Raw genomic sequence first — 25,618 nt, forward strand, 5'->3', positions numbered from 1 at the left:
AAACCAGCCAGGCTGAGATGTCCCCAAACACCAAGAAATGCCCCAAAACAACAGAGCAGAAACATCCCAAATGCCCAGATAGAGACACCCCAAAATGAGGAAAAAAGCCCCAAAATAATGGCACGACATCCCAAAATGGCCAGCGACGTCCCAAAATGAGGCAAAATGCTCAAAAATGGCCAAGGACACCCTAAAATGATGCAGAATGCCCCAAAACAGCCAGGCAGAAACATCCTAAAAATGGCTGTAAAGAGGTAACTCAAAAAGTGGAGAAACATCCCAAACAGCTGGGCAGAGACACCCCAAAATGTCGGAACAGAGAGTCCCCAAAATGATGAGAAACACCCCAAAGCAGCCAGGCAAAAACACCCTAAAAAGCACAGATTTGCCCGAAAATGGCCAGGCAGAAACACCCCGAATCAAGATGTGCCAAAATGAGGAGAAATGCCCTGAAGTAACTGGATAGAGACCCCTCAAAATGGCCGGGACAGAGAAGCCCCAAAATTCAATAAAACGCCCCAAAACTGCTGGGCAGAGGTACCCCTAAACCAGCCAGGCAGAAACCCCCCAAAACCAACGCCTTGAACCCTTTGGGGGGGGGGTCCCACAAACTGCAGGAGTCTGTCCCCCCCACCCCCCCACAAACCCCGCCAAAACTCCTGAAATGCCCCAAAATGACGCTGTTGAAAAAAGCAGCTCAAACGCCCCCTCCGAAAAGCCGAGAAATGACCCCAAATCGCTCGGGTACCTCCAAATCCCTAAAAACTGCTCAGAAAGGGGAAAAACCTCGGGAAAAGCACACCACCACCCCCCCCCCCCCCCCGCCACCGCCCCCCCCCCCAAATTTTGGGGGCTTTTTCCACCTGCAGGCCCTGAGTTTTGCCCTTTTTCCATGCAAGCGGCCCCAAAATCCACTTGGTTAAAGGTCAGTTTTTGACGCTTTCCAGCCCCGAATTGGCCGGGTTTTACCCCAGTGCGGCGCTGGGTGTAGCACCCGGGACCCCTCCCCATTTTCGGGGTGGGGTTGGGAGTTTTTCCACCCCCGGGATTTCCCCAGCTCGAAGAGACCTGAAACTGAGCCCGAGCGGGCAGGAAATAAGGGAGGGGGGTGGGGTGGATTTTTGGAGGGGGGTGGAGCAGAGCCGGTGCCTGGACCCCCCCCTCCTCCCATAGGGACCCCCAGCCCACCCCCCGTGCCCACGTGTGCGGCACCAGGCCCCTCGTGCCAAGGCCCTCGCACGCTGCCCCCTCCCCTCGGGCCGGTGTTAGGGCACAGCCCCCCCCCCCGGACCCCCTCCCCAAACCCGCTCACCGGCCGCACCCCGCGCGCTGCCCGTCCTGGCACCCCGCTTTTTATGCCCCCCCCCCCCAACGTGATGTCAGAGAACCCTCCCACACTTGGGGGGGGTCCTGGGGGCTCCCCCAAATCCTCCACCCCTCCCCCCCCTTTTGCCCCCTCCCCATGGGGGGGGGGGGCATCAGCACTGCCCCAAACTTGTGGCCGAGGCTCCTTTTTTGGGGGGGTCACGAAGGGAATCCCAGTACCGCTCCCAGGGGTGCAGTCCTGTGGGGAGCTCAGAGGGGGGATCCTCTAATGCCCCCTCAAAGCCTCCACACCCTGGGGACCCCCCAATCTCCAGGACCCCTCAAAAACCCCGTGGGAGACCCAGGTGTTCGGGGGTGCTAATGTCCCCCTCCGACACCCTACTGCACCCCCCCAAGGGAAGCAGATATTGGGGGGACCCCTCTTTGCTCCCCCAGACCCTGGGGACCCATGGGAACACGGGGGGCCCATGAACACCCCCTCCAGACCCCCACCCACTGAGGTCCTCCCGATCTCCAGGACCCCCCTAAGCACCCCCCGGGGGACTCAGGCGTCCTGGGGGACCCTGTTTAACTCTCAGCGCTCTCCAAACGGGTGCAGACACTGCGGGGGGGGGGGGAGACGACGACACTTTGTGCCCCCAGGAGCGGCCCTTTAACCCCCCCTTTGTGATCCCCACCCCCCCGGAGGGTCCCCTCAGTCTCCAGGAGCCCCCCAAACACCCTTCAGAGAACTCCGGAATGCGGGGGGGGGGCCGCCCTTTCACAGCCCCTCCGCCCGGGACCCTCAACTCGGCCGCCCCCGCCCCGTCCAGCAGGCCCCGCCCCGCCCGCAGGCCCCGCCCCCGGCCCGGCCCCGCCCCCGCGCTGCGGCTCCCGGCCCCGCCCCTCCGCCATGGCCCGGGCTCCCGCCTCCGCCCCGGCGCCCCCCCCGTGGCCGGACTCCCGGCGTGCCCCGCGCGGGGGGGGCCCCTCCCAGCCCCCCCCGCGCCCCGGGACCCCCCCCCGGACCCCCGGGACCCCCCCCCCCGGCCCCCCATGACCCCTCGGCCGGCGGGACCCCCCCTCCCTCCCGCCTCGACCCCCGTCCCCCCCCCTCCCGGAGGTCCCCGCGCCCCCGCCGGGGGTCCCCGAGCCCCCCGCCGCCCCCCCGGGGGACCCCGACAGCCCCGCGGCCCCCGGTGTGGGCGGGGGGTCCCGGCGGGTCCTTTTCGCCGACGCTCTGGGGCTGCCCCTGACCCGCCTGCGGCAATACCGGCCCTGGGACCCTCGGGGGCGGGGGGGGCCGCCGGGGGGGGGCGGGGAGGGACCCCTCGTAGGGGGGGAGGGGGGCGCGGTGGGAGAGCCGCCCCCCCCCGGGATCTGGATGAGACCTGGGAAGGGCAGGTAAGAGATGGGGGGGGGGGGGGGAATCTGCATGGGGGACCCCCAAAAATGGGGTCAACCCCCCACCCCCCCGCATGTACCCCCCGAAATTGGGGGGGGGGGGATGTGGCGCATGTCTGGGTTCCCCCCGGACCCTCGGGCCCCGGATGTGGGTCACCTTCTGGGGGGTTGCAGATGCTGCTCCCCCACCCCTAATTTGGGGGGCGGGGGGGCGACGGGTCCTCTCCGGTGACCCCCCCCACACCCGTGTCCCCCCAAAAGGCCACAGGAGGCGGAGGACGTGCAGCCCCCACCCCCCGACCACAGCACAGGTAAGTATTGCCCCCCCACCAACTTTGGGGGTGCACCCCCGAGTACTGGGGCACCCCCCAGTTTTGGGGATCCCCCCCCAAATTTTGGGGGGTCTCTCACCCCCTCCTTTCCCTCCCACAGAGCCTGACCCTGCCCCAACGCCCCCCCCGGATGTGGAGCAGCCCCCGGCACAGGTGAGACAACACCCTGTCTCCCTCAAAACTGGGGTGCCCCCCTTCCGCAAGGAAGGGGGTACCCCAAACCGTGCCTCCCCGAGGACGGGGGTACCCCAAACTGTGCCCCCCCCTCCCCCCCCACCAGGGCGCTGAGGACGAGGCGGTGGCGCGGGAGCTGGAGCAGCTCTACCTGTCCCACCTGCGCCGGCTGCGGGGGGACCCCGGCGACAGCGACCCCCCCCCGAGAAACGGGGGCCCCCCCTTCCCCGAGCGAGCCCCCAACACCTCTCTGGCCAACGAGATGGCCCTGCGCTACGAGGGTGGGGGGCGGTGCAGCCCCCCGGTGCTGCTGGGGAGGGGGGGGGCCGGTGGAGGGGGCGCTGGTGGTGCCGGCGCGGCCCCCCCGGGGGCGGGGGACCAGTTTGGGGGGGGCCCTCAGGGGGTGCGGGGTGGTCTTGGCTTTGGCCGTGCTGGTGCCGGTGGCCTGGGGGGACGGGGGGGGCCCCACGGCCGCGCTGGCCCTGGGGCTCTACCTGGCACTGGCCTGGCTCACGTGAGGGGGGGGGGGGAAGCCCCATTGTCACCACCCAAAATTGTCACCTCCCAAATCGTCACAGCCCCCCCCCCCCCCCCATTTCACCCTTGAAAACGTGGGACACCCCTAAATCACTCGGGGGAGGGGGGGGGGGGCTGAGTTGTGGCGTGGGGTGATCGAAGGGCACCTCCAAATTGCCCCCCCCTCCCCGGGGTGGGGGCACTGTCACTTTGTGGGACCCCCCCCCCGACTCATGTGCACCCCCCCACCCCCGGGTTTTGGGGCGCCCCTGTGTACATACAGCCATGGAACGACGGTGTCCCCGAGTTCTTGTCATGGGGGGCACTCTGGGGGGAAGGGGGGGGTAGGGGAGGGTTGTCTGTCTCTGTTTAGGGGGTGGGGGCCCGTTCCCCCCCCTCCCCCCCCACGGCGTCGCTGTCGCAGCCGTTTCCTGCCCCCGGGGAAGGTCCCAGCAAAGGTCACGGGGCCCGTGGATGACAAACAGCCCCCCCAGACACCCCGGAGATGGGGCACGCTCACCTTCGGGTGTCATATCGTGGGCTCCTTGTCGTGACACAAGGGTCTGCGACCCCCGGGGAGCAGCCGGGGGGTCCTGAATGTCCTGGGAGCAGCTGGGGAGGGGCGGTCCTGAGCCCCCTAAGAAGAAGTGGGGAGTGGTCCTAAGGCTCCTTGGAGGCAGCTGAGGGGTCCCGAGTGTCCTGGGAGCAGCTGGAGGGGTCCTGAGCATCCTGGAGGTGGCCAGGAGGGGGTCTCCAGCCCCCAGTGAAGCTGCTGAGGGGTTTGTCAGTCCTCAGGGAGGGTCCTCCGTGCCCTGGATCCAGACAAAAGGGGGTCCTGGCCCCTCGGGTGACATTGGGGTGGTCCCAGCTCCTCAGGACTCACTGTGGGGAGGGTCCTGGCTCCTCGGGTGACATTGGGGTGGTCCCAGCTCCTCAGGACTCACTGTGGGGAGGGTCCTGGCCCCTCGGGTGACATTGGGGTGGTCCCAGCTCCTCAGGACTCACTGTGGGGAGGGTCCTGGCCCCTCGGGTGACATTGGGGTGGTCCCAGCTCCTCAGGACTCACTGTGGGGAGGGTCCTGGCCCCTCGGGTGACATTGGGGTGGTCCCAGCTCCTCAGGACTCACTGTGGGGAGGGTCCTGGCCCCTCGGGTGACATTGGGGTGGTCCCAGCTCCTCAGGACTCACTATGGGGAGTGTCGCAGTCCCCTGGATTTACTGTGTGGAGTTCCAGTCCCTCAGGTGACAGCGGGGGTGTCCCAGACCCTCTGGACTCACTGTGGGGGGCTCCAGTCCTCCCGGGGGGGGGGTCCTGCTCCCCCTGCAGTCTCTGAGCCCTTTGGGGTGACAGTGTGGGTGGTGGTCCTGTCCCCTCCTGCCTGCCCCTGCAGTCCCTCAGCCCCTCAGGTGACAGAGAGGGGGGCGGCCCTTCTGAAGTCACTATGAGGGGTCCCAGTCCCTCTGGACTCACTGGTGGGGGAGGTCCCGTCCCCTATGGGGTCCTCCTCCCCTCGCAGTCCCTCAGCTCCTCAAGTGACAGCAGCAGGGTGTGTCCCAGCCCCTCGGGACTCACTGTGGGGGTATCCTGTCATCTCCGGATGGTCCGCTCTCCCTGTAGTCCCTCAGTCCTTTAGGTGACATCGTGTGGGAGTCACAGTGGGGGGTGTTCCACCTCCACCTCCCCCCACGGTTGCTCAGACCCTCAGGTGACAGCGGGGGGAAGAAGGGGGGCAGCCAGCCCTTCTGAAGTCACTGTGGGAGGGTCCCAGTCCCTCAGGTGATAGTGGGGGGTCCCAGCCCCTCTAGACTCACTGGGAGGGGGAAATCCTGTCCCCTTCAGAGCGGTCCTGCAGTCCCTCAGCCCCTCAGGTAAAAGTGGAGGGGGGGAGCCCTTCTGAAGTCACTGTGGGGGGGTCCCAGTCCCTCAGGTGACACTGTGGGGGGGATGCCATCCCCTCCTGGGGGTCCCGCTCCCCTCGCGGTCCCCCAGCCCCTCATGACGGGAGTGGGGCGTGGCCTCTCCCCTCACGGCGGGGCTCTCGCGCCGCCCGCACGTGCGCTCCTCACGCTGCGCATGCGCGCGGCTCTCCCGCCCCACCCACCGGGCTCCCTAAGCCCGCCAAAGCAGCGCGCGCCCATTGGCTGCCCCTTTCCCGCCCGCCCCGCGTGACGGGCGTCGCCACGGCAACGGGCCAATGGGCAGCGCGCGAGTGACGAGCGGGTGGGCGGGGCTCCGGCGGCGGCGGCGGCAGCGCGCGCGCTTTTTCGGCCGCTGCTTCGGCCCTGGCGGGCGCCGGAGCCGCCGCCATGAGCGGGGCCGGGGCCGGGGCGGACCGGCCGTCCCCGGCCAAGCTCCGCCGCTTGGACGAGCCCACCGGGACGGGCCCTGCCGCCGCCGTTACCCGCGGAGAGACGGCCCGTTCCCCCACCCCCGCCGGAGGTCGTGGTGAGGGCCGCAGCGCGCGCGCGCGGGGCGACGGGTCCGGGCATGCGCGGGGCGGCGGCGGGGACGCGCGCGCGCCCCCTGGCGGCCGCCCGGAGATCGCGGCTTTGGCCCGGGACGGGCTCGATACCCCCAAGGACGGGCTGGAGACCCCCGGGGAGGGCACGGGGGGGCCGAAGACCACCAGAGAGGCCATGGGCAACCCGGAAGCCACCGAGGAGGCCAAGGGCGGCCTGGAGACCACCATCGCCCACTGCTTGGAGCAAGAAAAAGGGGGCCTGGAGACCACCAGAGAGGTCACAGAGGGCCTGGTGACCACCAGTGGGCTCAAGGTGAGCCTGGAGACCACCGGAGAGACAGTAGAGAGCCTGGAGACCACCAACAGGCTCAAGGGGAGCCTACAGACCATCAGCAGGTGCAAAGGGAGCCTGGAGACCACCAGTAGCGACTGCTTGGAGCAGGTAAAAGGGGGTTCAGAGACCACCAGAGAGGTCACAGAGGGCCTGGAGACCACCAGTGAGGCCATGGGGGACCTGGAGATTGCTGTCCCACACTCCTTGGAGCAGAACAAGGGTGTCGTGGAGACTCCCATGGAATCCAAGCGAAGCCTGGAGACCACCAGAGAGGCCACGGGTGGTCTGGAGACCAGCAGGGAGGTCACAGGGAGCCTCGGGACCACCAACGGGCGCAAGGGGAGCCTGGAGACTGCCGTCACTCGCTGCTTGGAGCAAGGGAGAAGGAGCAAGGGGGGCCTAGAGATCACCACCAAGGTGCTGGGGAGCGTGGAGACTGATGCTTGCCCTGGTGGGGACCTCAAAAGCACCAGCAGGCGCAAGGCAAAGACGCCGGTGAGGCCCAAGGGGAGTGCAGAGACTGCCAGTACCCAGTGCTTGGAGTGGGAGAGAAGTGGGAAGGGGGGCCTGGAGACCACCAGGGAGGACACGGGCAGCCTGGAGACCACCCTCACTGGCCACGTGAAGCAGGACAGAGAGCAGAAGGGGGGCGTGGAGTCCGCCACGGAGCCCGAGGACAGCCTGGAGCCCACCCCCACGGCCTGTGTGGGGCAGAGCCGGGGTGGCCCCGGGCTCCCAGACCTCGTGGGGGTCCCAGAGCCCGCAGGGGTCCCAGTCCCCAAGGAGCACGTGGCCGAGGAGAGCGCGGTGATCTCCCTGGGCGAGGACGAGGACGAGGAAGAGGAGGAGGAGCGGGACGAAGGCCCGGCGCGGTACCTGGCGGCGCTGGAGGCCGTGCAGCTGGAGCTGGAGGCTGTGGAGGAGGAGGCGGCTCGGGCCTTCCGCCGCCTCCGCACCCGGTTCTGCCTCCGCCGCCGGCCCCACCTGCAGCGCCGCAACCGCCTGATCCAGCACATCCCCGGCTTCTGGGTCACCGCCGTATCCTTGGGGGGCTGCAGCCGGGGCAGGGGGCACAGGGGAACACCCAGATCCGTCTTTCCTTGACCCCCCCTCGTCCCCAGTTCCTGAACCACCCGCAGCTCTCGGCCATGATCAGCGACCGCGACGAGGACGCGCTGAGCTACATGACGAGTTTGCAGGTGCCTGGAGGGGGTCTGGGGGGGTGGGCTTGGGGCTGTGTGGCTCCCCCAAGGTAACACAGCTGGGCCCGCAGGTGGAGGAGTTTGGCCAGAGCCGCCCCGGGTGCCGCATCCGCTTCTTCTTCAGCGTCAACCCCTATTTCCAGAACGACGTCGTGGCCAAGGAGTTCGTGCGCGGCCCCTCCGGTGGGTGCTGGGGGCAGGGGGGGCCACCCCCTCTTCCTGCAGCCCAAGGAGGTGTTTGGGGGGGTCCAGAGTGACCCCCTCGTGTGTTGTTCCTCCTCCCAGGTCACCTGGTGTCCCACTCGACCCCGATCCGGTGGTGGCAGGGGCAGGACCCCCGGTCCCGCTCCCACAAGGGCCCCCCGGCCCCCCGCAGCTTCTTTGCGTGGTTTGGGGACCACAGTTTCCCTGCGGGGGACCGTGTGGCCGAGGTGAGCCCAGTGCTCCCAGTAACCCCTTCCCAGTGCTCCCAGTACCCCCCTGACCCTTCCAGCTCTCCCCCCCAGATCATCAAGGAGGAGCTTTGGCCCAACCCGCTGCAGTTTTACCTGCTGGGGGAGGGTGCCGAGGGACCCCCCGACAGGTGAGCTGCACCCCAGGGGAGCTGGGGACACCCCGGGGTCTGGGGGGAGGGACCAGGGAGGGAACCCCAAAGCTTTAACCCCTCTTTAACCCCCTCCCCAGTGAGAGTGGCGAGGACTGCGTGGTGATCCTGGATGACGACGAGGACGTGCAGGAGATCCCAGATGATGGGGATGGTGAGTGACACCCCTCCCCCCACCCTGGGGGGACTCCAAAACTCCTCACCTGAGGAAATTGGGGGCTGGGACCCCCCCCAGAATCCTCTTGGAAGGGGAGTAGGGGCTGATTTTGTGCCCCCCATGCCCCCCCCTCCAGGCAGTGGCGTGGAAGAGGTCCCGACTGAGGAGCCCCCCAACCCCCCCGTGGGACAGAAAGACGCCAACAGGGGCAGAATCTAATTGGAGGGGGGGATTTGGGGGTGCTGCACATCTCCTCCCCCCCCCGGCATTGCGGGTAACGAGGGGCTGGGGGCCCCCACCACAGCTCAGGGTGTTTGAAGGCCTTTCACCCCGCCTTCCCCCCAAACCTTTCATGACTCCCCTCCAGGGACCCCCAATCTCCCCAGCTCCAGCACCTGGGGGGTTGGGGGTCCCCCTAAATCCCTCCCCCCCCACCCCCACCACACACAAGGGGAGAAACACAACCATTTCCTGACCATTTTTGTACATTTTGGGTTAAAAACTTGTAAAATTTTCTTTTTTATATCTAAAAATATATTATAATAAAGTTTTAACAGTTTCACAGAGACCTCCCTTGAACCCCAACCCCCCAGGGGATGAGCTCAGGGGGGAGGGCGGATTTCAGGGTGATTTTACTCCACTGGCTCATTCCCCTCCTCACCTGCCGCCGGTGTTGGGGTGAGGGGCTCCCTTGGCTCTGGGGGGGCCCCCGTGGGGTCCCGGGCTGGGGGGGGCTGGACACCGAGGGCCGGGAGGGCCCCCAGGAGCTGCTCCCGAGCATCGCCGGCGAATCGGTTCTGCAGGAACGCCGGCAGCCCCACCCCGAGGGGGACCCGCACCAGCCCCTGCACCTGGAGGGGACAGAGGGAGACCCCCAAAGTGTCGGGGATCCCCGCGAGTGCCCCCTAAGCCCCACAAAGAGGGGGAGGCACCCAGATCGAGCGCCCCCCCCCGAGTACTATCTCCCCCTTACACCCCCCAGGTACCGGTACCGCCCTCCCCGTCGGGCACCGGCACCCCGGCGGAACCGGTCCCCTCCTCAGACACCCCCCGAACCCGCCCCTGGTACCCCCAAAACCCCTCCCAGTGCAAGACTCCGCCTTAGACCCCCTCCCCCTCCCTCCTGCGGTGCCGGTCACCCCCTCCCCCCAGTACCGGTTCCCCCAATACCCGTGACCCCACTCCCGTTTCGGTGCTCCACGACCCCCCCTCAATTTGATCCCGGTATCTCCCAGACCCCACGGTGCAAGGCTCGCCCTCAACCAACCCCACCGGTCCCAGAGCGGTACCCCCAGCATTGCCGCCCGGTCCCCGTGCCCCCATTTCCCCCGGTCCCGGTGCCCCACCCCCCATTTCCCCCCAGTCCCGGTGTCCCGTCGTCCCCCCCCCCTCCCATTTCCCCCCGGTCCCGATGGCGCCCCCCCCCCAATATCCCCCGGTCCCGCTGCCCCACTCCCCATTTCCCCCCGGTCCCGGTGCCCCCATTTCCCCCCGTTCCCGGTGCCCCACCCCCCATTTCCCCCCGGTCCCGGTGTCCCCCCCCCGTTTCCCCCGGTCCCGGTGCCCCCCCCCACCTCCAGCCCGTGCTCGGGCGCTCTGGCCCCGCCCCTCTCGAGCGCCTCCAGCTCGTCCAATCGCAGCCGCCGCACGTACAGGTGCGTCACGAGCCCTCCGTCACTTCCGGCCCCGCCCCGCGGCCACGCGCGCGCCCCGCGGTGGTGCCGCGGCCGCAGCCGCAGCGCGGCCGCCGCCGGGCCCAGCTCCTCCCGCAGCTCCCGCTCCAGCGCCGCCTCAAGCGGCTCCCCGGGCTCCGCCAGCCCCCCCGGGAACCCGAACCGCCCGTCGAACCGCAGCTGCATCTGCGGGGCCGCGGAAGTTTTCAGCGGCGGGGAAACGCCCCCCCCGGGCCTGCTTCGCTCCGCTCCGCCGCCCCCGTACGCACCAGCACGGCATGTCCCGGCGGCGGTGCCCCGGCGGGCAGCGGCGCGTGCAGCAGCACATGGCAGGCGTGGCGCCAGCCCGTTCCCGGCCCCGGTACCGCTGCCCCAGCCCCGCTCCGGTCCCGGCCCAGGCCCAGCGCCTCCGCCCGGCTCAGCAGCGGCGCCTGCTCCTCCCCGCCCTCCCGCATGGCGGCGCCGCAGCTGCGCGTCTCCGCCAATCAGCGGGCGCATCTTGGGGGGGGTGTGGCCCCACCAATCAGCAGGTGAGGGATCAGCGGAGGCCACGCCCCCCACATGACACACTCGGCACCACCCAGCGGCAACCAGGGGGCGCGGCCGGGGGCGTGGCCAACCGAAGCCCCGCCCCTTCCCGGCACCCCGCGACTGGGGAGGGGGCGAGACCCCCCCCCCCAAACCCCCAAAAAGCCACGAGCACCCCCAGAGCAGGTCACACAGAGAGACACAGCACGGGCTGGAGACGGAGGGGCTTTACTGCCCCCCCACAAGCAGCAAGGGGGGCTCCCAGTGGTCTGGGGAGCCCGGGGGGGTCCCGGGGATTTGGGGGGGGGGGGGGACGACTCGCGGGGGGTCCCTATGAGGCGGAGTCGGAGGCCTCGGAGCTGTCCTTGACGTCGGTGCTCTCGGTGGTCTCGCTGACCTCGCTGACGTCTTTGCTGTCACCCCCCCCATCCTCGTGGTGGTGGGGCCCCGTGGGGGGGTGCGAAGGGGGCCCCCCCGAGCCGCAGACCCCGTCCCCACTGCGGGGGGGCTCGGCGGGGGCCGGGGGGCGGCCCCGCTCCTTCTGCTCCACCTGCTTCCGCAGCTGGGCGGGGGGAGGAGAAGGGGCAGGCGCTGACCAGGGCAAAGAGCCTTGGAGGGGCCCTCGGGCAGGGAGGGGAGGAAGCCCCCCCAGGAGGGTTTGGGGGTCCCGGGGGGGGGGGGCTCTACCTCGTCGGCCATTTGGGTGAGGTCCCGTTTCATGGCGTAGGCGTCCTCCCCGTCTGCGTAGTACTTGGGCTCCACCTCGCTGATCCTGGGGGCCATTTGGGAGGCTCACGCATGGCGTGGGGGGTGTTTGGGTGGGGAGGGCACAGCCTGCCCCTGCTTTTGTCCCCTTAATGCTCCCAAAGCTGCTCTAAGCCCCCAACCCCCCCCCCGAGCCCCCACATTTCCTCCTGCAGCTCCCCCAGACCCCCTGTACCCCCCCAGACTCACTGGAAGTTAAGGGTGTTGGAGTAGAGGTGCAGAGCTGCCCGGTTGCTGCCAAGGACAAACGGCGTGGGGGGGTTATTTTGGGGGCGTTCCTGGGGGTTTGGGGTCCCCCCGAGGGGGTTTTGGGGGGGGAGTCTCACCTCTTGCGGACGTGCAGGGACACGTATTTGGCGTTGAAGTTCTCGATCATGGCCCGCGACGCCTGGTCCATCAGCTTCTGCGCCAGCCCCAGGCGCCGGTGCGAGCGTTTCACGGCCTGGGGGGGCCCCAAAATGGGCTGGGACACCCCAAAAACCCCCGGGGGACCCCAAAACGCCCCAGGGGATCCCAGAAATAGTTGGGGGCACCCCAAAACCCCCAGGGCATCCCTGAACGCACCCAGCAGCCGTTGGGAATATTTTAGCATGGGGGGGACCCAAAATTGGCTGGGGACCCCAAAATCACTGTGGCATCCCAGAAACCAGCTGGGGCACCCCAAAACTCCCCGAGGGGTCCCAAAACGGGCTGGGGCACTGCCAAAAACCCCGGGGCACCCCCAAACCAACCCGGGTGCCGCTGGAAGTGTTTCACCACCTGCAGCACCCCAAAAACCCTTCGGGCATCTCAAACCCACCCAAGACACCCCAAAAAACCCAGAAGCACCCCAAAAATTACCCCACACCCCCGGAGTACCCCCAGATCACCCCCCACTGCTCCCCAAAAAGCCCCCAAAGCCTCAGAACCCCTTCATGAGCCCCCCAAAGCCCTTAACAAGCCACCAAAGACCCTCTGAGGGCACCTCAAAACCCCTCAAGCGACCTTGAAGTGCTCAAACCCTGCCCAAGAGTCCCCCCGAAGACCCTCAAGGAACCCCCAAGTGCTCAGGCTCCCTCCAAGAGCGCCCTAAAGCCCTCAGGAAACCCTCCCAAACCCTCAGGTGACCGCAAAGACCTTCAAGGAGCCCCTCCTAAACCCTCTGACCCATTCCAAGAGCACCCTAAAGCCCCCCCAAAACCCCCCCAAAAGCCCCACTGCCCTACCAGGGACGTGATGTGTCCGTGGGGGACGTCATCGGGATCTTCCTCCCTGCACCAGCACAGGACACGGGGGTGAGGGGGGGGCGGGAGCCCCAAATCCCACCGGCAACAACCCCCGCGACCCCCCCAAACCCCAGGAGAAGGGGGGGAAGGGCCCCCCCACCCCACACTCACATCTTGGCCAGGACATATCCCACGATCTTCCCGTTCTCGTCCTCGGCGATGTAGGAGAGCTGAGGCGGGGGGGGAAGGGGGTGAGGGGGGGGGCCAGGGGTCCCTGGGGGAGGGGGTCCGGGTGGTCCCGAGGGGGGAAATTCCAAGGGTCTCTGGGTGGGGGAGAAAAGATCTGAGGGGTGCCGGGGGGGGGGGGATCCGGGGGGTCTCGAGGGGAGGAATTTCAGGGTCCCAGGGGAAGATCCAGGTGTTTGAGGCGGGGGTAGCTCCGGGGGGGTCACAGCGCCTCTGGGGAGGGGGATTCCAAGTGCTCCAGTGAGGGGAAGCCGGGGGCCCGTGGCAGGGGATGACCCGGGGGATCCAGAAGGAATCCCGGCTGGAAATTCAGGGTCCCCGGGGGTCCCCAGGAGGGGTCCCCGCGTTTCAGGGGGCCCCGGGGGCAGGGGGGGGTCAAATGTAGGAGGGGTTCCGGGGGGAGGGGGGGCCCAGGTGATGCAGGGGCGGATCCAGGGCCACACCTGTGGCCACGAGAGGCCGTGGTAGAAGTAATATTTCATCTGGTAGTTCTCGGGCAGGCAGAGCAGGTTGCAGTGCTGCATGTTCATCAGGTCCTCGGGCTGCCGGGGGCCAGGGCGGAACCGGGGCGCGGAGGGGTCAGCCCGGAACGGGCCGCGGTGCTCCCCCACACCGGGGCGGCCCTCAGAGCCCCCTCCAGGCCACAGGACCCACCTCCGAGCCCCCCAAGAGTAACGAGATCCGGGACTGCCCCTCCGAGCCCCGTCAAGGGCCCGGTGGCCTCCTCAGACACCCGACGGGGCCCCGGTACCCCCTTCCCACAGCCCGGTATCCCGCTCAGAACCCTGTAAGGCGCCGCTTCCCCCTGCTTGAGGCCCCGTAAAGCACCCGCCGGAGCCCGGGCCCTACCTCAGACCCCTAATGAGACTCCGGTTCCCCCTCCCAGGGCCCGGCGCCCCCCTCAGATCCATGCCCGGTCCCCGGCTCCCCCTCGCCGAGCCCCGGCTGAGCCCCCCTGCTCGCCCGGGCCGCCCACCCGCGCGTTCCGGATGTTCATGGCTGCGGCCGCCCGGTCCCGCTCGCGTTTCCCGATCCCGTCCCAGCTCCCGGTCCCGGTCCCGGTCCCCTCACGAGCCGCTTCCGGCGGAAGTTCCTCTCCGGCCAATCAGCACCGAGCCCGCCCACTTACTCGCCCCGCTCCCCTCGCGTCCTACTGACCGGCGCCTCAGCCAATCAGCGAGCGGAGCGATGTACCAAGCCCCGCCCTCACCCTCCCCTTTGCCCTCAGCCAATCAGAGGCGAGTTCCGCACCCGCCGGGCAGGGGGGGGACTCTGCCCGCTCCCGCCCCCCTCGCTGCCCAATCACGTCTGGCGGCGCTGGGGATTGACAGCGGCAAGAGCCAATGGGGAGAGAGGGGAGGCGGGGCAGAGCAGAGCTCAAAGGCCGCGTGGGCGAACACGCTTTATTGCGATGGGGGAGGGGCTGGGGGGGGAGGGGCTCAGGGAGGCCCCCACGCTCGGAGGGGCTCGGCATGGGCCCCCCACACCTGAGCAGGGCCCCCATCGCGGGGTTTCCCAACTTCCTGGGTGGCCTCATGGCCACATTCCTGGGGCTTGTCCCCAAAATCCCAGGGTGTCCCCACCACTCATGTGTTGTCCCCACTCGGGGTGGGAGTTGTGTCCACTCGGGGGGGGGGGGGTATGTCCACTCAGAAGAGAGTGTCCCCACTTATCTGGTGCCCCCAGTCCTCGTCCCTGCAGCGTCCCCATCCTGGAGTGTCCCCGGAGAGCATCCAGCCACAGAATCCTTCCCTGCTCTCTGTCCTCAGCGTGACCGCTCCCCGCCCCAAAATTCGGTGGGGGAGGGGGGGGGAGGGATCCCCCAGACTCAGGGCTGCATGCGCAGGGCCCCATCCAGCCTCACCACCTCCCCGTTGATCATGGGGTTCTCGGCCAGGGCCTGCACGAGGTGGGCGTACTCAGCAGGGTCCCCCAGCCGGGACGGGAACGGCACTTGCTGTCCCAGAAAGTTCCGGACCTTCTCGGGCAAACCGGCCAGGAGCGGGGTGGAGAACAGCCCTGGGGAACCCCAAAAACAGGAGGTGAGCCGAGGCACTCCCCCTCCTCATCCCCCCAGCCAGGTGCCCCCGTGGCCCTACCTGGGGCGATGGTGACCACGCGGATGCCCAGCGGTGCCAGGTCCCGGGCGATGGGCAGGGTCATGCCCACGATGCCGCCCTTGGAGGCCGAGTAGGCTGCTTGGCCCACCTGTGGGGAGGACATGTGGCCACTGCAGGGTTCCCTGACCCCTCCAGTGGCTCTCAGGGTCCCCGGGGGTCCCTCACCTGCCCCTCAAAGGCGGCCACGCTGGCGGTGTTGACCAGGAGCCCACGGTGGCCGTCGGCGTCGGGCTTGTTCTGGCTCATCAGCTGCGCGCTGAGGCGGATCACGTTGAAGGTCCCCACCAGGTTCACCTGGGGAGTGAGACGGATTTGGGGGGGGTCTTGTGGGCACCACCAAACGCTGCTGATACCCCCACAACGCCCTGTGCTGTGCTGGGAACACCTGTGACCCACAAAGTCCTCACATCCACAGCCATCCCAATGACCAGGTCACCTCCCCATTCACACCACTGACCACAGACCCCCCACTGACCACAGATCCCCCCACTGACCACAGACCTCCCTCATTCACCCCACTGACCACAGACCCCCCCCACTGACCACAGACCTCCCTCATTCACCCCACTGACCACAGACCCCCCCCACTGACCACAGACCTCCCTCATTCACCCCACTGACCACAGACCCCCCCCACTGACCACAGACCTCCCTCATTCACCCCACTGACCACAGACCCCCCCACTGACCACAGACCTCCCCTCATTCACCCCACTGACCACAGACCCCCCCACTGACCACAGACCTCCCCTCATTCACCCCACTGACCACAGACACCCCTCATTCACCCCACTGTCCAATGACCCCCTCCATTCCACTGTCCAGGGACCCCCAAGCCCCCCACTCACATTGATGACCCTCTGGAAATCCTCCAGATCGTGCACTTTGTCCTTCTTGCTGTTGTAGGTTTTGACGGCGATGCCGATGCCGGCGCAGTTCACGGCCAGGTCCAGGCGCCCAAACTGCTTCTGGGCCACGGCCAGCGCCGCCCCCACCTCCTTGGGAGAGGTCACCTGGGGGCCATCGAGGTGGGGTCACCACTGGGCTCATGTCGGGACATCACTGGTGGGGTTAAGGTGGGGTGGGGTGGCAGCACTGGGGTCAGTACGGGACACTGTGGGGTCACGGTGGACGTGACTCATGGGGTCACGGTGGTCCCACACTGAGGGGGAGTGAGCAGGGTGGTCAAGGCAGCCCCAAACCTCCTCAGCTGAGGTCAGCTGGGGTCAGGTGCCTGTGTTGAGGGGGGATGTCAAGGTGGGATGTCACCAGCCAGGTCAAGGTGACCCCAACTCCTCAGTCAAGGTCACCTACAGGGGTCAAGCTGGCCCCAAGTCGAGGGGGGAGGGTGTCACCAGAGGGGTCAAGGTGGTCCCCACCTCCTTGGGCAAGGCCACCTGTGGGGTCAAGGTGGCCCCTCACCAAGGTGTGATGTCACCTGAGGGGTCAAGGGTCACCAGTGGGGTCATGGTGGCCCCACACTCAGGGGTAATGTCACCAGCGGGGTCAAGGTGGCCCCGTGTTGAGGTGGGACAGCACCGGTGTGGTCACCGGGCATGGTGGAGAAGCCCCCGCAGCCCCCCCGGTGCTCACGTCGGCGGGGGCGAAGGCGCAGTGCTCGCCCAGCTCCTGGGCCAGCTGGCCCCCGGCGGACGTGGGCAGGTCCAGCAGCACCACCCGCGCCCCGTGCTGCACCAGCCGCTCCACCGTGGCCCGGCCCAGCCCGGAGCCGCCGCCGGTCACCAGCGCCACCAGGCCCTGGGGGAGGGGGAGAGAGGGGGGTCAGCGGGGAGGGGGGACCCCCGCACACACCCCGGGGGTCCTCGGGGTCCGGGGGGGGGGTCCCGGTACCTTCACGCTGCGAATCGCCGCCATCGCCGCCGTCCGGCCAATGCCCGCGGGGGGCGGCACCGGGGAGGGGCGGGGGAGGGACGGGGGAGGGACCGGAGAAAGACCGCGGGGGGGCCGGGGAGGGCCGGGGAGGACACCGGGGGAGGGACAAAGGAGGGACCGAGGGAGGGACGGGGGAGGACCGGGGGAACACCGGGGAGGGACCGGGGGTTGGGCCGAAGGAGGGTTCGGGGTGGGACCGGGGGAGAACCTGGGGGGACACCGTGGGATGGACCGAGAGGCGGCCGGGGGCGGGACCGGGAGGGGCGGGGGACACGAGTGGGGAATCCCCGGGGGGAGGGGATCGGGACAAGGGGCGGTCCCCAGCTCGAGGGAGGGGGGCCAGGGAGCTTCCTTGGCGCGGGGAGTGTCCGAGGCATTGAGGGTCCCCCAGACCGGCGGGGGTCAGCGGTGTCCGGAGGGGTCCCATGTGCCCCCCTTGGGGGGTCCCGGTCCCCTTTTCCTCCTCATCCGCGGGACTGACGACCCCAAGAGGCGAAAACGGGGACCCCCAAAGGGATAGGATTGAGACATTCACGGGGAGGGGGACCAGGACCCCAAAAAAGCAGGAGGGGGACCCCTGAGGGGACAAGATCCCGTCCCCAGGGAGGTGGGATTGGGACCCGCGGGGGGACAGTGCCAGCACCCCCAAGGGGGACACGATCGCCTGGAGGGGGGGGGGGGGTCACGACTCCAAGAGAACGGGATTGAGACCCCCACGGGCAACCGCACCAGGACCCCCAGGGGGACACGGCTGAGCCCCCAAGGTGACGGGGTCAAGCACCCATGGGGGGCCCCGCTGGCCCCCCCTCATCCCCTCGTCCCTCCCAGCCCGGCCAGCAGCCAGGGTATAACGTTACCTCCGACCTTCCCGGGGGGCACCGCCAGCACCCGCCGGGCCCCCCCACCGCCCCAAAAATGGAGGAGAAATCACCCAAAATCCCAGGTACAAGGGACAGGGAGTGAATTCGGAGGGGCTGGCACACCGAGAATGACAGCGGGGACACTGACCGCGGGCGGGGGCAGAGGCAGGGACATGGCGGCGGCATCGGAGCGGCTGACAAGGACCCCCCCGCCCCGGAAAAAAACGTGGGTGCCCCTTTGCACCCCTCGAGCGAGACGGGGATGTGAGTGGGGGGACGGAATTTGGGGGAGGGAGGGAGTAACACACATGTGCCCTGAGGAGGGAAAATCCCCCCCAAAACACCCACAGGGCTACGCTGGGGGGGACCGTCCCCCTAAGGACAGGTTGTTGTACCCCAGCTTGGGGCGCAGGAGGGATTTGGGTGTGCAAAGGCAATCGGGGAGGCCTGGGGGGGAACAGTGCTGTGACCCCCCCCTCAAATGCCCCCCCCGCCAGCCTCCGTGCCCCAGTTCACCAACTGCCCCACCATGGTGATCCTGGTGGGGTTGCCCGCCCGCGGCAAGACCTACATCTCCCGAAAACTCACCCGCTACCTCAACTGGATCGGCACCCCGACACGGGGTGAGTGATTTTGGGGTGGGGAGGGGCGACTGAAAGGTTTGGGGATGCCCCCCAAACCCGCCTCCGGTCCCTCTGCAGTGTTCAACGTGGGTGAGTACCGGCGGGAAGCCGTGCCCAGCTACAAGAGCTACGAGTTCTTCCGCCACGATAACCCCGAGGGGATGGAGATCCGCAGGTTAGAGGGGGGAGGGTTGGGGGGAGGGGCCGTTTTGGGGTGTATTTGGGGGGGCAGAGCTGACAGAGCTGCCCTCCCAACCCCCAAATTCCCAGGCACTGCGCGCTGGCCGCCCTGAAGGACGTCCGCACCTACCTGAGCTCTGAGGAGGGGCAGGTGGCGGTAAGAGACCCCCCCTCAACCCCAAATTAACCCCCCCATGGGCAAACGACTTCCCCGCAAATATTTGGGGTGGGGGGTGTTCCAATTTCTCCCCCCCCAGGTGTTCGATGCCACCAACACGACGCGGGAACGCCGGGATGTGATCCTGCAGTTCGCCAAGGAAAACGGGTACAAGGTACAATTTGGGGGGGGCGTGGGGGGGTCATGAGGTATTTTGGGGGGGGTTTTAGGCTTGAGGGGGTGGAAGTGCTGATTGGGGGGTGGTTTGCACTGTTTTAGGGGTGTCCAAAGAATGGGGGGGGGGGGGGTGGTGACACTGATTTGGGGGTGTCCTCGGTATGGGGGGGAGTGACACTGGTTTGGGGGTGTCCTCGGTATAGGGGGGAGTGACGCTGGTTTAGGGGCGCCCACAGCATGGGTGGGGTGGTGACGCTGATTTGGGGGTGTTACAACGTGTAACGGGGGGGGTGGCATCGATTTGGGGGCATCCACAAGAAGGGGGTGTGGCACTGACTGGGGGGGCTATGGCATTTGGGGCGGTTGCAGTGATTTGGGGGGGGTGACGCTGTTTTGGGGTGCTCACAGCATGGTGGGGGCAGTGACGACGACTTTGGGGGGCGTTGGCACTGTTATGGGGGGGTCCACAATATGGGGGGGGGGGGTGAGCAGTGACACGATTTGGAGGTGTCACAGCATGGGGGTGTGGCACTGGTTTGGGGGGACTACAGCACATGGTGGGGACAGTGGCACCATTTGTGGGGTGTCACAGCATGGAAAGGGACACTGGTTTGGGGTGTCACAGCATGGAGGGGTGGCACTGATGTGGGGGTGTCACAGCACTGGGGGGGTGGCAACGATTTGGGGTGTCACAGCATTGGGAGGAAGTGGTGGCACTGATTTGGGGTGTCACAGCATTGGGGGGGTGGTGGCACTGATTTGGGGTGTCATGGCATTGGGAGGAGGTGGTGGCACTGATTTGGGGTGTCACAGCATTGGGGGGGGTGGTGGCACCGTTTTGGGGGTGTCACAGCATGGGGGAGCCACCGGTGCCCCCCCTTTCCCCCTCCTCCCAGGTTCTGTTCATCGAGTCCATCTGCAACGACCCTGCCATCATCGAGGAGAACATCAAGGTGAGACCCTGGGGAGGGGGGGTGTGACAACAGGGACCTGGAGCTGACAACTGCACCTGGGGGGGGCTGTGGAAAGCTGCGTGTACCCCCCAAAAAGCCGTGCCCCCCCCCCCCAACTCCCCAGCAAGTGAAGCTGAGCAGCCCCGACTACAAGGGCCGCGCACAGGAGGAGGCAGTGGCCGACTTCCAGAAGCGCATCGAGTGCTACAAGGCCACCTACGAGCCCCTGGACGACGAGCTGGACAGGTGACCCCCCACCCCACATCCCTCCCCCCGCCTCGCCAGCCTTGGGGACCCCCCTGCCCTGACCGGGGTCCCCCCGCCCCCCCAGCGGGCTGTCCTACATCAAGATCTTCGACGTGGGCATGCGGTACCTGGCGAACCGGGTGCAGGGCCACGTGCAGAGCCGCACCGTCTACTACCTGATGAACATCCACGTCACGCCCCGCGCCATCTACCTGAGCCGCCACGGCGAGAGCCAGCTCAACCTGCGGGGACGCATCGGGGGCGACTCGGGGCTGTCCCCCCGCGGGCACCAGGTGGGGCTGGGGGGGGTCAGAGCCAGCCCAACCTGCCGGGACACACCTGGGGGGACTCGGGGCTGTCCCCCCGCGGGCACCAGGTGGGGCTGGGGGGAACAGGCGGGGTGTGGGGTGGGGCTAAAGGAGGCCACACCCAGCAGAGTCACCCCAGGTGCCCATGGGGGTGGAGCTACTTGTCCAGGCCACACCCACAAACGGGCACGGCGTAATCTGGCCACACCCCACCTGGACCACATGTGGTGTGGTGATAAGGGGTGGGGCCAGGGAAGCAGGCCACGCCCACCGGGCACACCCACAGGCCACACCCTGTGCAGGAGGCGGGGCTCAGGCAGAAAGCCACACCCATAAAGGGGTGGGGCTCCCAGAAAGACCACCCCCAAAGGGACAGGGCTTAGGCCACACCCCGATGTTCCCCATCCCCTACCATGGGCTGAGGGCCAGGGAAAACCACACCCAGTGGCCACACCCATAGCAGCCCCACCCTTCCCAGTACGCCCAGGCGCTGGCCCAGTTCATCCGCAGCCAGAACATCCGGGAGCTGAAGGTGTGGACCAGCCACATGAAGCGCACCATCGAGACGGCCGAGGCGCTGGGCGTGCCCTACGAGCAGTGGAAGGCCCTAAACGAGATCGACGCCGTGAGCCACGCCCCGTTCTCGGGGAGGGGGGGACCCCCCAAACGCCCCCGCATGCCCCCAACGCCCCTGTCCCACAGGGGATCTGTGAGGAGATGAGCTACGAGGAGATCCAGGAGCACTACCCCAAGGAGCTCGCGCTGCGGGACCAGGACAAGTACCGCTACCGCTACCCCAAGGGCGAGGTACCCCAAAACCCCCTGTGAGACAGCTGGGGGGGCAGGGGCTCGGGGACACCCCCTAACCCCCCTCCCCAGTCCTATGAGGACCTGGTGCACCGGCTGGAGCCCGTCATCATGGAGCTGGAGCGGCAGGAGAATGTGCTGGTCATCTGCCACCAGGCCGTCATGCGCTGCCTGCTGGCCTATTTCCTGGACAAGAGCGCGGGTGAGGCGCTGGGGACAGGCTGGGGACAACTGGGGACACCCCAGAACTGCTGTGCCCCCTCAATCTCTTAACCCCCCCAGATGAGCTGCCCTACCTCAAGTGCCCCCTGCACACGGTGCTAAAGCTGACCCCCGTGGCCTACGGTGAGTGGGGTGGTGAACCCCAAAGAGGGGGGACCCTTCCCAAAATGGGAACAATATCCCCTAAAATGGGAACAATATTCCCCCACAAAGAGGGGGGGACCCTCCCCAAAATGGGAACAATATCCCCCCAAAATGGGAACAATATCCCCCCAAAATGGGAACAGTATCTCCCCACAAAGAGGGGGGGACCTCCCCAAAATGGGAACAATACCCCCCAAACTGGGAACAGTATCCCCCCCAAAATGGGAACAATATTCCCCCACAAAGGGGGGGGGGGGGGGGGGGGAACGCTCCCCAAAATGGGAACAATATCCCCCCAAAATGGGAACAATATCCCCCCAAAATGGGAACAATATCCCCCCCCAAAATGGGAACAATATCCACCCACAAAGAGGGGGGGACCCTCCCCAAAATGGGAACAATATTCCCCCAAAATGGGAACAGTATCTCCCCACAAAGAGGGGAGGAGGGTCCCCAAAATGGGAACAGTACCCCCCAAAATGGGAACAATATTCCTCCACAAAGAGGGGGGGAGGGTCCCCAAAATGGGAACAATATCCCCCCAAAATGGGAACAATATCCCCCCCAAAATGGGAACAATATTCCCCCACAAAGAGGGGGAGACCCTCCCCAAAATGGGAACAATACCCCCTAAAATGGGAACAATATTCCCCCACAAAGAGGGAGGGACCCTCCCCAAAATGGGAACAATATCCCCTAAAATGGGAACAATATTCCCCCCCAAAGAGGGGGGGAGGGTCCCCAAAATGGGAACAATATCTCACGGTGCCCCAGCATAAAAACGGGGACAATCCCCCCAAGAGGGGACCATACCCCCAGTATCCCACCTGAAAATGGGGACAAATTCCCCAAAAAGTGGACTACTCCCCCTGTGTTCCATCCCAAAACGGGGACAATCCCTCCCCTGCAAAATGTCACTGTTCCATTGGTGTCCCAGCCAAAAGTGAACACAATTTCCCCCAAAAGAAACCCATACCCCCAGTGTCCCTCCCCCAAATGGGGACAATTCCCCCCAAAGCCCCCCCAGCTGCAGCCAGGTCCCTTCTTCCCCTGGAACCAGGGTGTGAGGTCGACTCAATCTTCCTCAACATCGAGGCAGTGAACACCCACCGGGAACGACCCCAGGTGAGGATCCCCACCCCCAAAAGAAGGTGCAGATCCCATTAACCCCCCTGGAAATTGGAGTTACGATTTTGGGGAGATTCCCCCAAAACCCCACACCTTCTCTCTGCAGAACGTCGACATCAACCGCACCGCAGCCGATGCCCTGAACACTGTCCCCGAGCACTTCTGAGGGGTCCCTTGGGGACAGGGGGGCTCCCCCCAAATTAAACCCTGTACAACCAAGCACTGAGCCTGGAGATCAGGGGGCTGCACACCAACGGGGTGCCTTTATTTTGGGGAGTCAGGGGGTGGCCTGGGCCTCGCTGTACTGGCTTGCCCAGAACGTGGGGTCCTTTCCCTGTATCTGGGTTGGAGAAAAAGGCAGAAGAGGGGGGGTCAAATTGAGCCCTGGAATCCCCCAAAACCCAGAGATGACCCCAAAACGGCCTCACCTTTGCCACAAAGTTCAGCACATCCTTCTTGGAGGTCTCCTTCTCCGCCCGTGGCCCCCACTGGAACTTGAATTCGCGTGGGTCTGTCAGTGGGATGGAGATCATCTCCAGGTACCTGCAGAGGGGTGGGTGGTGACCCCTCCTCTCCCAGTAGGTTTTGGGGTCCCCAGGGGGGTGTCCAGCGCTCCCTGGCCCCGTGAGGGACCTCTCGAGCCGCGGGGCGTGGGGGCTGCGGGCTTTGCTCTGCGGTGTGGTATAAACAGCCTGGCCAAGGCTGGTGCCGAGGCTGCTCTGGGCACACCGGGAGGGATGGGGGACCCCACCCCAAACCCCCCCGGATCCCCCCAACTCACTTCTGGTGCACGAACTCATCCGTCACCAGCTTCCGGACGTCCCCGAACACCCTGTGTTGCTTCCTGAGGATGGGGGTTGGTGAGGGCTGGCAATGACCAGCCCCGTCCCCCCCCATTCCATGTCCCCCCATATCCTACCCTGGGTACACACGGAGCAGGTTCAGGAATTCCCATAAAGCACCTGGAAAAGGGGGTGTCAGTGGGGAGTTGCAAAGGGAAAATGGGGTATGGGGGTGTCTTGGGGAGGACTCACTATCTTTGACTGAGTTGCCCTTCATGAAGATGAAGCTGAGGATGACTAAGAGGAGCCCCATCTTCTCTTTCTCCTTGTCCCTGTGGCAGATGCTGGTGTGTCAGCCGTGTGGGCAAGGGGGGGGACACGCTGACGGGGTTCCCCCCGTCCCCAAATCACCCAGGGGTCCCCCAGCAGCAACCCCTCACCTGCACGGGTACTTGCCCTCAGCACGGGGCAGGTTATTGATGAGGATGTAGGTGGGGCATTTGGTGTCGATCTCTACCAGCTGCAGCCCGAACACCTGCGGGAGGACAAGGGTTAATCCACGGGGAGGGTCTCCCCCCAAAACCCTCCCCCCCTTCCCCTGCTGTGCTCCCCCCACCTCCTGCAGGGTCCTGCCCGCCTTGTTGACGATTTCTGAGTAGAAATCCTTGTATTCCTTGCATGACCGGTATTTCCCGAATACACTCTTCAGCATGTCTACAGGAAACAGGCAGGGAATCACTGAGGGAGCCTGGAGCTCTGAGCTCCCCACGGCCAGTAAGGCTTTAGGGGTCCAAACGCCGTGGAAGGGGGCTCCCCTAAACATACCTGCCTTCTTGATAGGCATCTTCTTCTGATCCTTCACAAGCAGGAACTGAACCAGCTCACTCACCTGTGGGGGAACGAGCAGGGAAGGCCAAGAGAGGGCTGATAACAGAAAAATGCAGACACAGAAGTCCAGGAGCGGGAAGAGAGGGGATCACCGCAACCCACCTTCTGGTTCACCTGGTCCTGGGAGTACCGCTCCACCTGGCTCGGGCTGAAATCTTCCTCCCCATCGGTCATCTAAGTGGAAAGGACAGGGGAAGCGGGAGAAATTGATGCTGGGAAAGGAACCAAAACCGAGTAGGAGAGAATGGGAGGGGCCACGGGGGAAGGGCAGAGTAAATGAAGGGAGAACAGGGGGTGGGGGGGGGCAGCCCCTCACCTGAGAAGAGCCGAGCCCTTTGCTGCGCTTCCGCTGGGACATTTCTCACAGCAGCTCTGAGGGGAAAACAAGCACCGGCCGGGCTAAAACCGCGACGAGAACACCCCAAACGCCGTCCCCCGCGCCCCACCCTCAACAGGGCCGCAGAAACTCCTCCAAGGCCCGGCCAACGACCCGGCCCACACACGAACCGTCACCGGCCGCGCTCCGCCCGCGACTGCGCCAGCCGGCACCGCCCACCCCCGCCGCCACATCAGCCCCGCCCCATCCCGCTTCCCATTGGTCCAGCTCCGCGTTCGCCCCGCCTACCGTTCCACCCCCGCGCCACGATTGGCCGAGCACCCGAGTTCGCCCCGCCCCCCGGCGCTCGCGAGGCGTGTCTCGCGCTCCACCCTCCCCCTCCCGCTTCCTCCCCTCGGGTGCCGAAAAAGGCGGGAAAAGAACCGCACGCGCGCCCCTCTGCCCCCCGCCCCCTCACGGCGGCGAAAGGGCGCCAAGCACTGCATTCCAGCCCTGGAAAAAAAACGCAAAACACCCCAGAACGACCCGCAATGGCCCATTTCAGCCCTCCCTTCGCCTTAATCGCCGTTATTTGAAGCACCTGTGCTGCCCCCACCACCTCTAACGCGCTGCCAGGGCCCTTCCCGCAGGTGGAGGAAGAGGCGGCAAAATGGCGGCGGCGGCTGAGGGGAGCTTGGTGGCCCTGCCCACCCTCAGCCCGGCCCTGGGATATGGGGAGGACCCCACAACCCGGGGGAGACCTTCATCCCCTGCCTGTACAGCTAAGGGTGCCGTGAGGGGTAAGGGTGATAGCTTGGGGAGGCACCCTGTGCCTTTTGGGGGTGTACAAGGGGATTTGGGGAGCTGTGGGACCTCAGGGAGTGTTTGAGGTGTCCAAGGTGGCTTT

General features: G+C 66.5%; 7 protein-coding genes across 13 annotated transcripts; 3 read left to right on the forward strand and 4 right to left on the reverse strand.

The window, feature by feature from the left end:
* The first annotated feature begins 674 nt into the window (after nucleotides 1-674).
* Nucleotides 675-4,030, forward strand: LOC125320751 (translation initiation factor IF-2-like). The gene is made up of 6 exons (XM_048293152.1): nucleotides 675-744; nucleotides 1,174-1,262; nucleotides 2,429-2,709; nucleotides 2,971-3,020; nucleotides 3,142-3,194; nucleotides 3,322-4,030. Exons 1-6 carry the CDS (start codon nucleotides 675-677, stop codon nucleotides 3,820-3,822), a joined length of 1,044 nt encoding a protein of 347 aa, XP_048149109.1. The 3' UTR covers nucleotides 3,823-4,030.
* Nucleotides 4,031-6,002: 1,972 nt separating this feature from the next.
* Nucleotides 6,003-9,052, forward strand: LOC125320753. Its single transcript, XM_048293153.1, has 7 exons — nucleotides 6,003-7,565; nucleotides 7,649-7,726; nucleotides 7,801-7,912; nucleotides 8,015-8,160; nucleotides 8,236-8,312; nucleotides 8,414-8,487; nucleotides 8,627-9,052. Exons 1-7 carry the CDS (start codon nucleotides 6,039-6,041, stop codon nucleotides 8,707-8,709), a joined length of 2,097 nt encoding a protein of 698 aa, XP_048149110.1. The 5' UTR covers nucleotides 6,003-6,038; the 3' UTR covers nucleotides 8,710-9,052.
* Nucleotides 8,958-10,692, reverse strand: LOC125320754 (U8 snoRNA-decapping enzyme-like). Of its 3 annotated transcripts, XM_048293156.1 has the most exons (3): nucleotides 10,433-10,633; nucleotides 10,065-10,349; nucleotides 8,958-9,341 (listed from the first exon to the last, which is right to left on the reverse strand). In XM_048293156.1, the coding sequence occupies exons 1-3, from the start codon at nucleotides 10,616-10,618 to the stop codon at nucleotides 9,123-9,125; spliced, it is 690 nt and encodes a 229-aa protein (XP_048149113.1). In that variant the 5' UTR covers nucleotides 10,619-10,633; the 3' UTR covers nucleotides 8,958-9,122. The 3 variants fall into 3 exon arrangements, with proteins under 3 accessions (XP_048149113.1, XP_048149112.1, XP_048149111.1); XM_048293155.1 differs by having other exon boundaries at nucleotides 10,144-10,692; XM_048293154.1 differs by having other exon boundaries at nucleotides 10,065-10,692.
* A 211-nt stretch (nucleotides 10,693-10,903) lies between these two features.
* Nucleotides 10,904-14,027, reverse strand: NAA10 (N-alpha-acetyltransferase 10, NatA catalytic subunit). The gene is made up of 8 exons (XM_048293158.1): nucleotides 13,884-14,027; nucleotides 13,351-13,449; nucleotides 12,833-12,891; nucleotides 12,662-12,707; nucleotides 11,783-11,898; nucleotides 11,646-11,690; nucleotides 11,379-11,463; nucleotides 10,904-11,253 (listed from the first exon to the last, which is right to left on the reverse strand). The coding sequence occupies exons 1-8, from the start codon at nucleotides 13,902-13,904 to the stop codon at nucleotides 11,023-11,025; spliced, it is 702 nt and encodes a 233-aa protein (XP_048149115.1). The 5' UTR covers nucleotides 13,905-14,027; the 3' UTR covers nucleotides 10,904-11,022.
* Nucleotides 14,028-14,284: 257 nt separating this feature from the next.
* On the reverse strand, nucleotides 14,285-16,958 carry HSD17B10 (hydroxysteroid 17-beta dehydrogenase 10). Its single transcript, XM_048293157.1, has 6 exons — nucleotides 16,879-16,958; nucleotides 16,621-16,785; nucleotides 15,876-16,040; nucleotides 15,193-15,321; nucleotides 15,007-15,115; nucleotides 14,285-14,926 (listed from the first exon to the last, which is right to left on the reverse strand). Exons 1-6 carry the CDS (start codon nucleotides 16,900-16,902, stop codon nucleotides 14,736-14,738), a joined length of 783 nt encoding a protein of 260 aa, XP_048149114.1. The 5' UTR covers nucleotides 16,903-16,958; the 3' UTR covers nucleotides 14,285-14,735.
* A 329-nt stretch (nucleotides 16,959-17,287) lies between these two features.
* LOC125320762 (6-phosphofructo-2-kinase/fructose-2,6-bisphosphatase) lies at nucleotides 17,288-22,944 on the forward strand. Of its 3 annotated transcripts, none has more exons than XM_048293165.1 (14): nucleotides 17,288-17,863; nucleotides 18,278-18,403; nucleotides 18,482-18,578; nucleotides 18,674-18,740; nucleotides 18,841-18,915; nucleotides 19,814-19,870; nucleotides 19,995-20,116; nucleotides 20,202-20,409; nucleotides 20,903-21,049; nucleotides 21,127-21,231; nucleotides 21,304-21,433; nucleotides 21,514-21,576; nucleotides 22,658-22,722; nucleotides 22,832-22,944. In XM_048293165.1, the coding sequence occupies exons 1-14, from the start codon at nucleotides 17,704-17,706 to the stop codon at nucleotides 22,889-22,891; spliced, it is 1,482 nt and encodes a 493-aa protein (XP_048149122.1). In that variant the 5' UTR covers nucleotides 17,288-17,703; the 3' UTR covers nucleotides 22,892-22,944. The 3 variants fall into 3 exon arrangements, with proteins under 3 accessions (XP_048149122.1, XP_048149124.1, XP_048149123.1); XM_048293167.1 differs by having other exon boundaries at nucleotides 17,777-18,044; XM_048293166.1 differs by having other exon boundaries at nucleotides 17,777-18,006.
* Nucleotides 22,874-24,921, reverse strand: LOC125320763 (non-structural maintenance of chromosomes element 3 homolog). Of its 3 annotated transcripts, none has more exons than XM_048293168.1 (10): nucleotides 24,712-24,921; nucleotides 24,498-24,569; nucleotides 24,333-24,396; nucleotides 24,124-24,221; nucleotides 23,948-24,042; nucleotides 23,760-23,839; nucleotides 23,645-23,687; nucleotides 23,507-23,569; nucleotides 23,154-23,236; nucleotides 22,874-23,065 (listed from the first exon to the last, which is right to left on the reverse strand). In XM_048293168.1, the coding sequence occupies exons 1-10, from the start codon at nucleotides 24,751-24,753 to the stop codon at nucleotides 22,926-22,928; spliced, it is 780 nt and encodes a 259-aa protein (XP_048149125.1). In that variant the 5' UTR covers nucleotides 24,754-24,921; the 3' UTR covers nucleotides 22,874-22,925. The 3 variants fall into 3 exon arrangements, with proteins under 3 accessions (XP_048149125.1, XP_048149126.1, XP_048149127.1); XM_048293169.1 differs by having other exon boundaries at nucleotides 22,961-23,065; nucleotides 23,154-23,268; XM_048293170.1 differs by lacking the exon at nucleotides 23,507-23,569 and having other exon boundaries at nucleotides 22,961-23,065; nucleotides 23,154-23,268.
* Nucleotides 24,922-25,618: the final 697 nt, after the last annotated feature.

Source organism: Corvus hawaiiensis (genome assembly GCF_020740725.1).
Source record: "Corvus hawaiiensis isolate bCorHaw1 chromosome 34 unlocalized genomic scaffold, bCorHaw1.pri.cur SUPER_34d, whole genome shotgun sequence".
In the NCBI taxonomy this organism is placed as follows: domain Eukaryota; kingdom Metazoa; phylum Chordata; class Aves; order Passeriformes; family Corvidae; genus Corvus; species Corvus hawaiiensis.

Coding starts and splice junctions, on each gene's coding strand:
- LOC125320751 (XM_048293152.1), top strand. CDS start 675: ATGACGCTGTTGAAAAAAGCAGCTCAAACGCCCCCTCCGAAAAGCCGA. Junction 3,021..3,141: donor ACCCCCCGACCACAGCACAG/GTAAGTATTGCC, acceptor TCCCTCCCACAG/AGCCTGACCCTGCCCCAACG. Junction 3,195..3,321: donor TGGAGCAGCCCCCGGCACAG/GTGAGACAACAC, acceptor CCCCCCCACCAG/GGCGCTGAGGACGAGGCGGT.
- LOC125320753 (XM_048293153.1), top strand. CDS start 6,039: ATGAGCGGGGCCGGGGCCGGGGCGGACCGGCCGTCCCCGGCCAAGCTC. Junction 7,727..7,800: donor GCTACATGACGAGTTTGCAG/GTGCCTGGAGGG, acceptor CTGGGCCCGCAG/GTGGAGGAGTTTGGCCAGAG. Junction 8,161..8,235: donor CGGGGGACCGTGTGGCCGAG/GTGAGCCCAGTG, acceptor TCTCCCCCCCAG/ATCATCAAGGAGGAGCTTTG.
- LOC125320754 (XM_048293154.1), bottom strand. CDS start 10,661: ATGCGCCCGCTGATTGGCGGAGACGCGCAGCTGCGGCGCCGCCATGCG. Junction 9,342..10,064: donor CGCCCGAGCACGGGCTGGAG/GTGGGGGGGGGC, acceptor TGTCCCCTCCAG/GTGCAGGGGCTGGTGCGGGT.
- NAA10 (XM_048293158.1), bottom strand. CDS start 13,904: ATGAACATCCGGAACGCGCGG. Junction 11,691..11,782: donor TCCCTGCACGTCCGCAAGAG/GTGAGACTCCCC, acceptor TGTCCTTGGCAG/CAACCGGGCAGCTCTGCACC. Junction 11,254..11,378: donor TCACCCAAATGGCCGACGAG/GTAGAGCCCCCC, acceptor CCCCCCGCCCAG/CTGCGGAAGCAGGTGGAGCA.
- HSD17B10 (XM_048293157.1), bottom strand. CDS start 16,902: ATGGCGGCGATTCGCAGCGTGAAG. Junction 15,116..15,192: donor TGGCCGCCTTTGAGGGGCAG/GTGAGGGACCCC, acceptor TCCTCCCCACAG/GTGGGCCAAGCAGCCTACTC. Junction 14,927..15,006: donor CGTGGTCACCATCGCCCCAG/GTAGGGCCACGG, acceptor GGGGTTCCCCAG/GGCTGTTCTCCACCCCGCTC.
- LOC125320762 (XM_048293165.1), top strand. CDS start 17,704: ATGGGGGGCCCCGCTGGCCCCCCCTCATCCCCTCGTCCCTCCCAGCCC. Junction 18,916..19,813: donor CCAAGGAAAACGGGTACAAG/GTACAATTTGGG, acceptor CCCTCCTCCCAG/GTTCTGTTCATCGAGTCCAT. Junction 21,232..21,303: donor ACCGCTACCCCAAGGGCGAG/GTACCCCAAAAC, acceptor CCCCCTCCCCAG/TCCTATGAGGACCTGGTGCA.
- LOC125320763 (XM_048293168.1), bottom strand. CDS start 24,753: ATGTCCCAGCGGAAGCGCAGCAAAGGGCTCGGCTCTTCTCAG. Junction 23,840..23,947: donor GAGGGCAAGTACCCGTGCAG/GTGAGGGGTTGC, acceptor CATCTGCCACAG/GGACAAGGAGAAAGAGAAGA. Junction 23,237..23,506: donor GATGAGTTCGTGCACCAGAA/GTGAGTTGGGGG, acceptor TCCCACTGACAG/ACCCACGCGAATTCAAGTTC.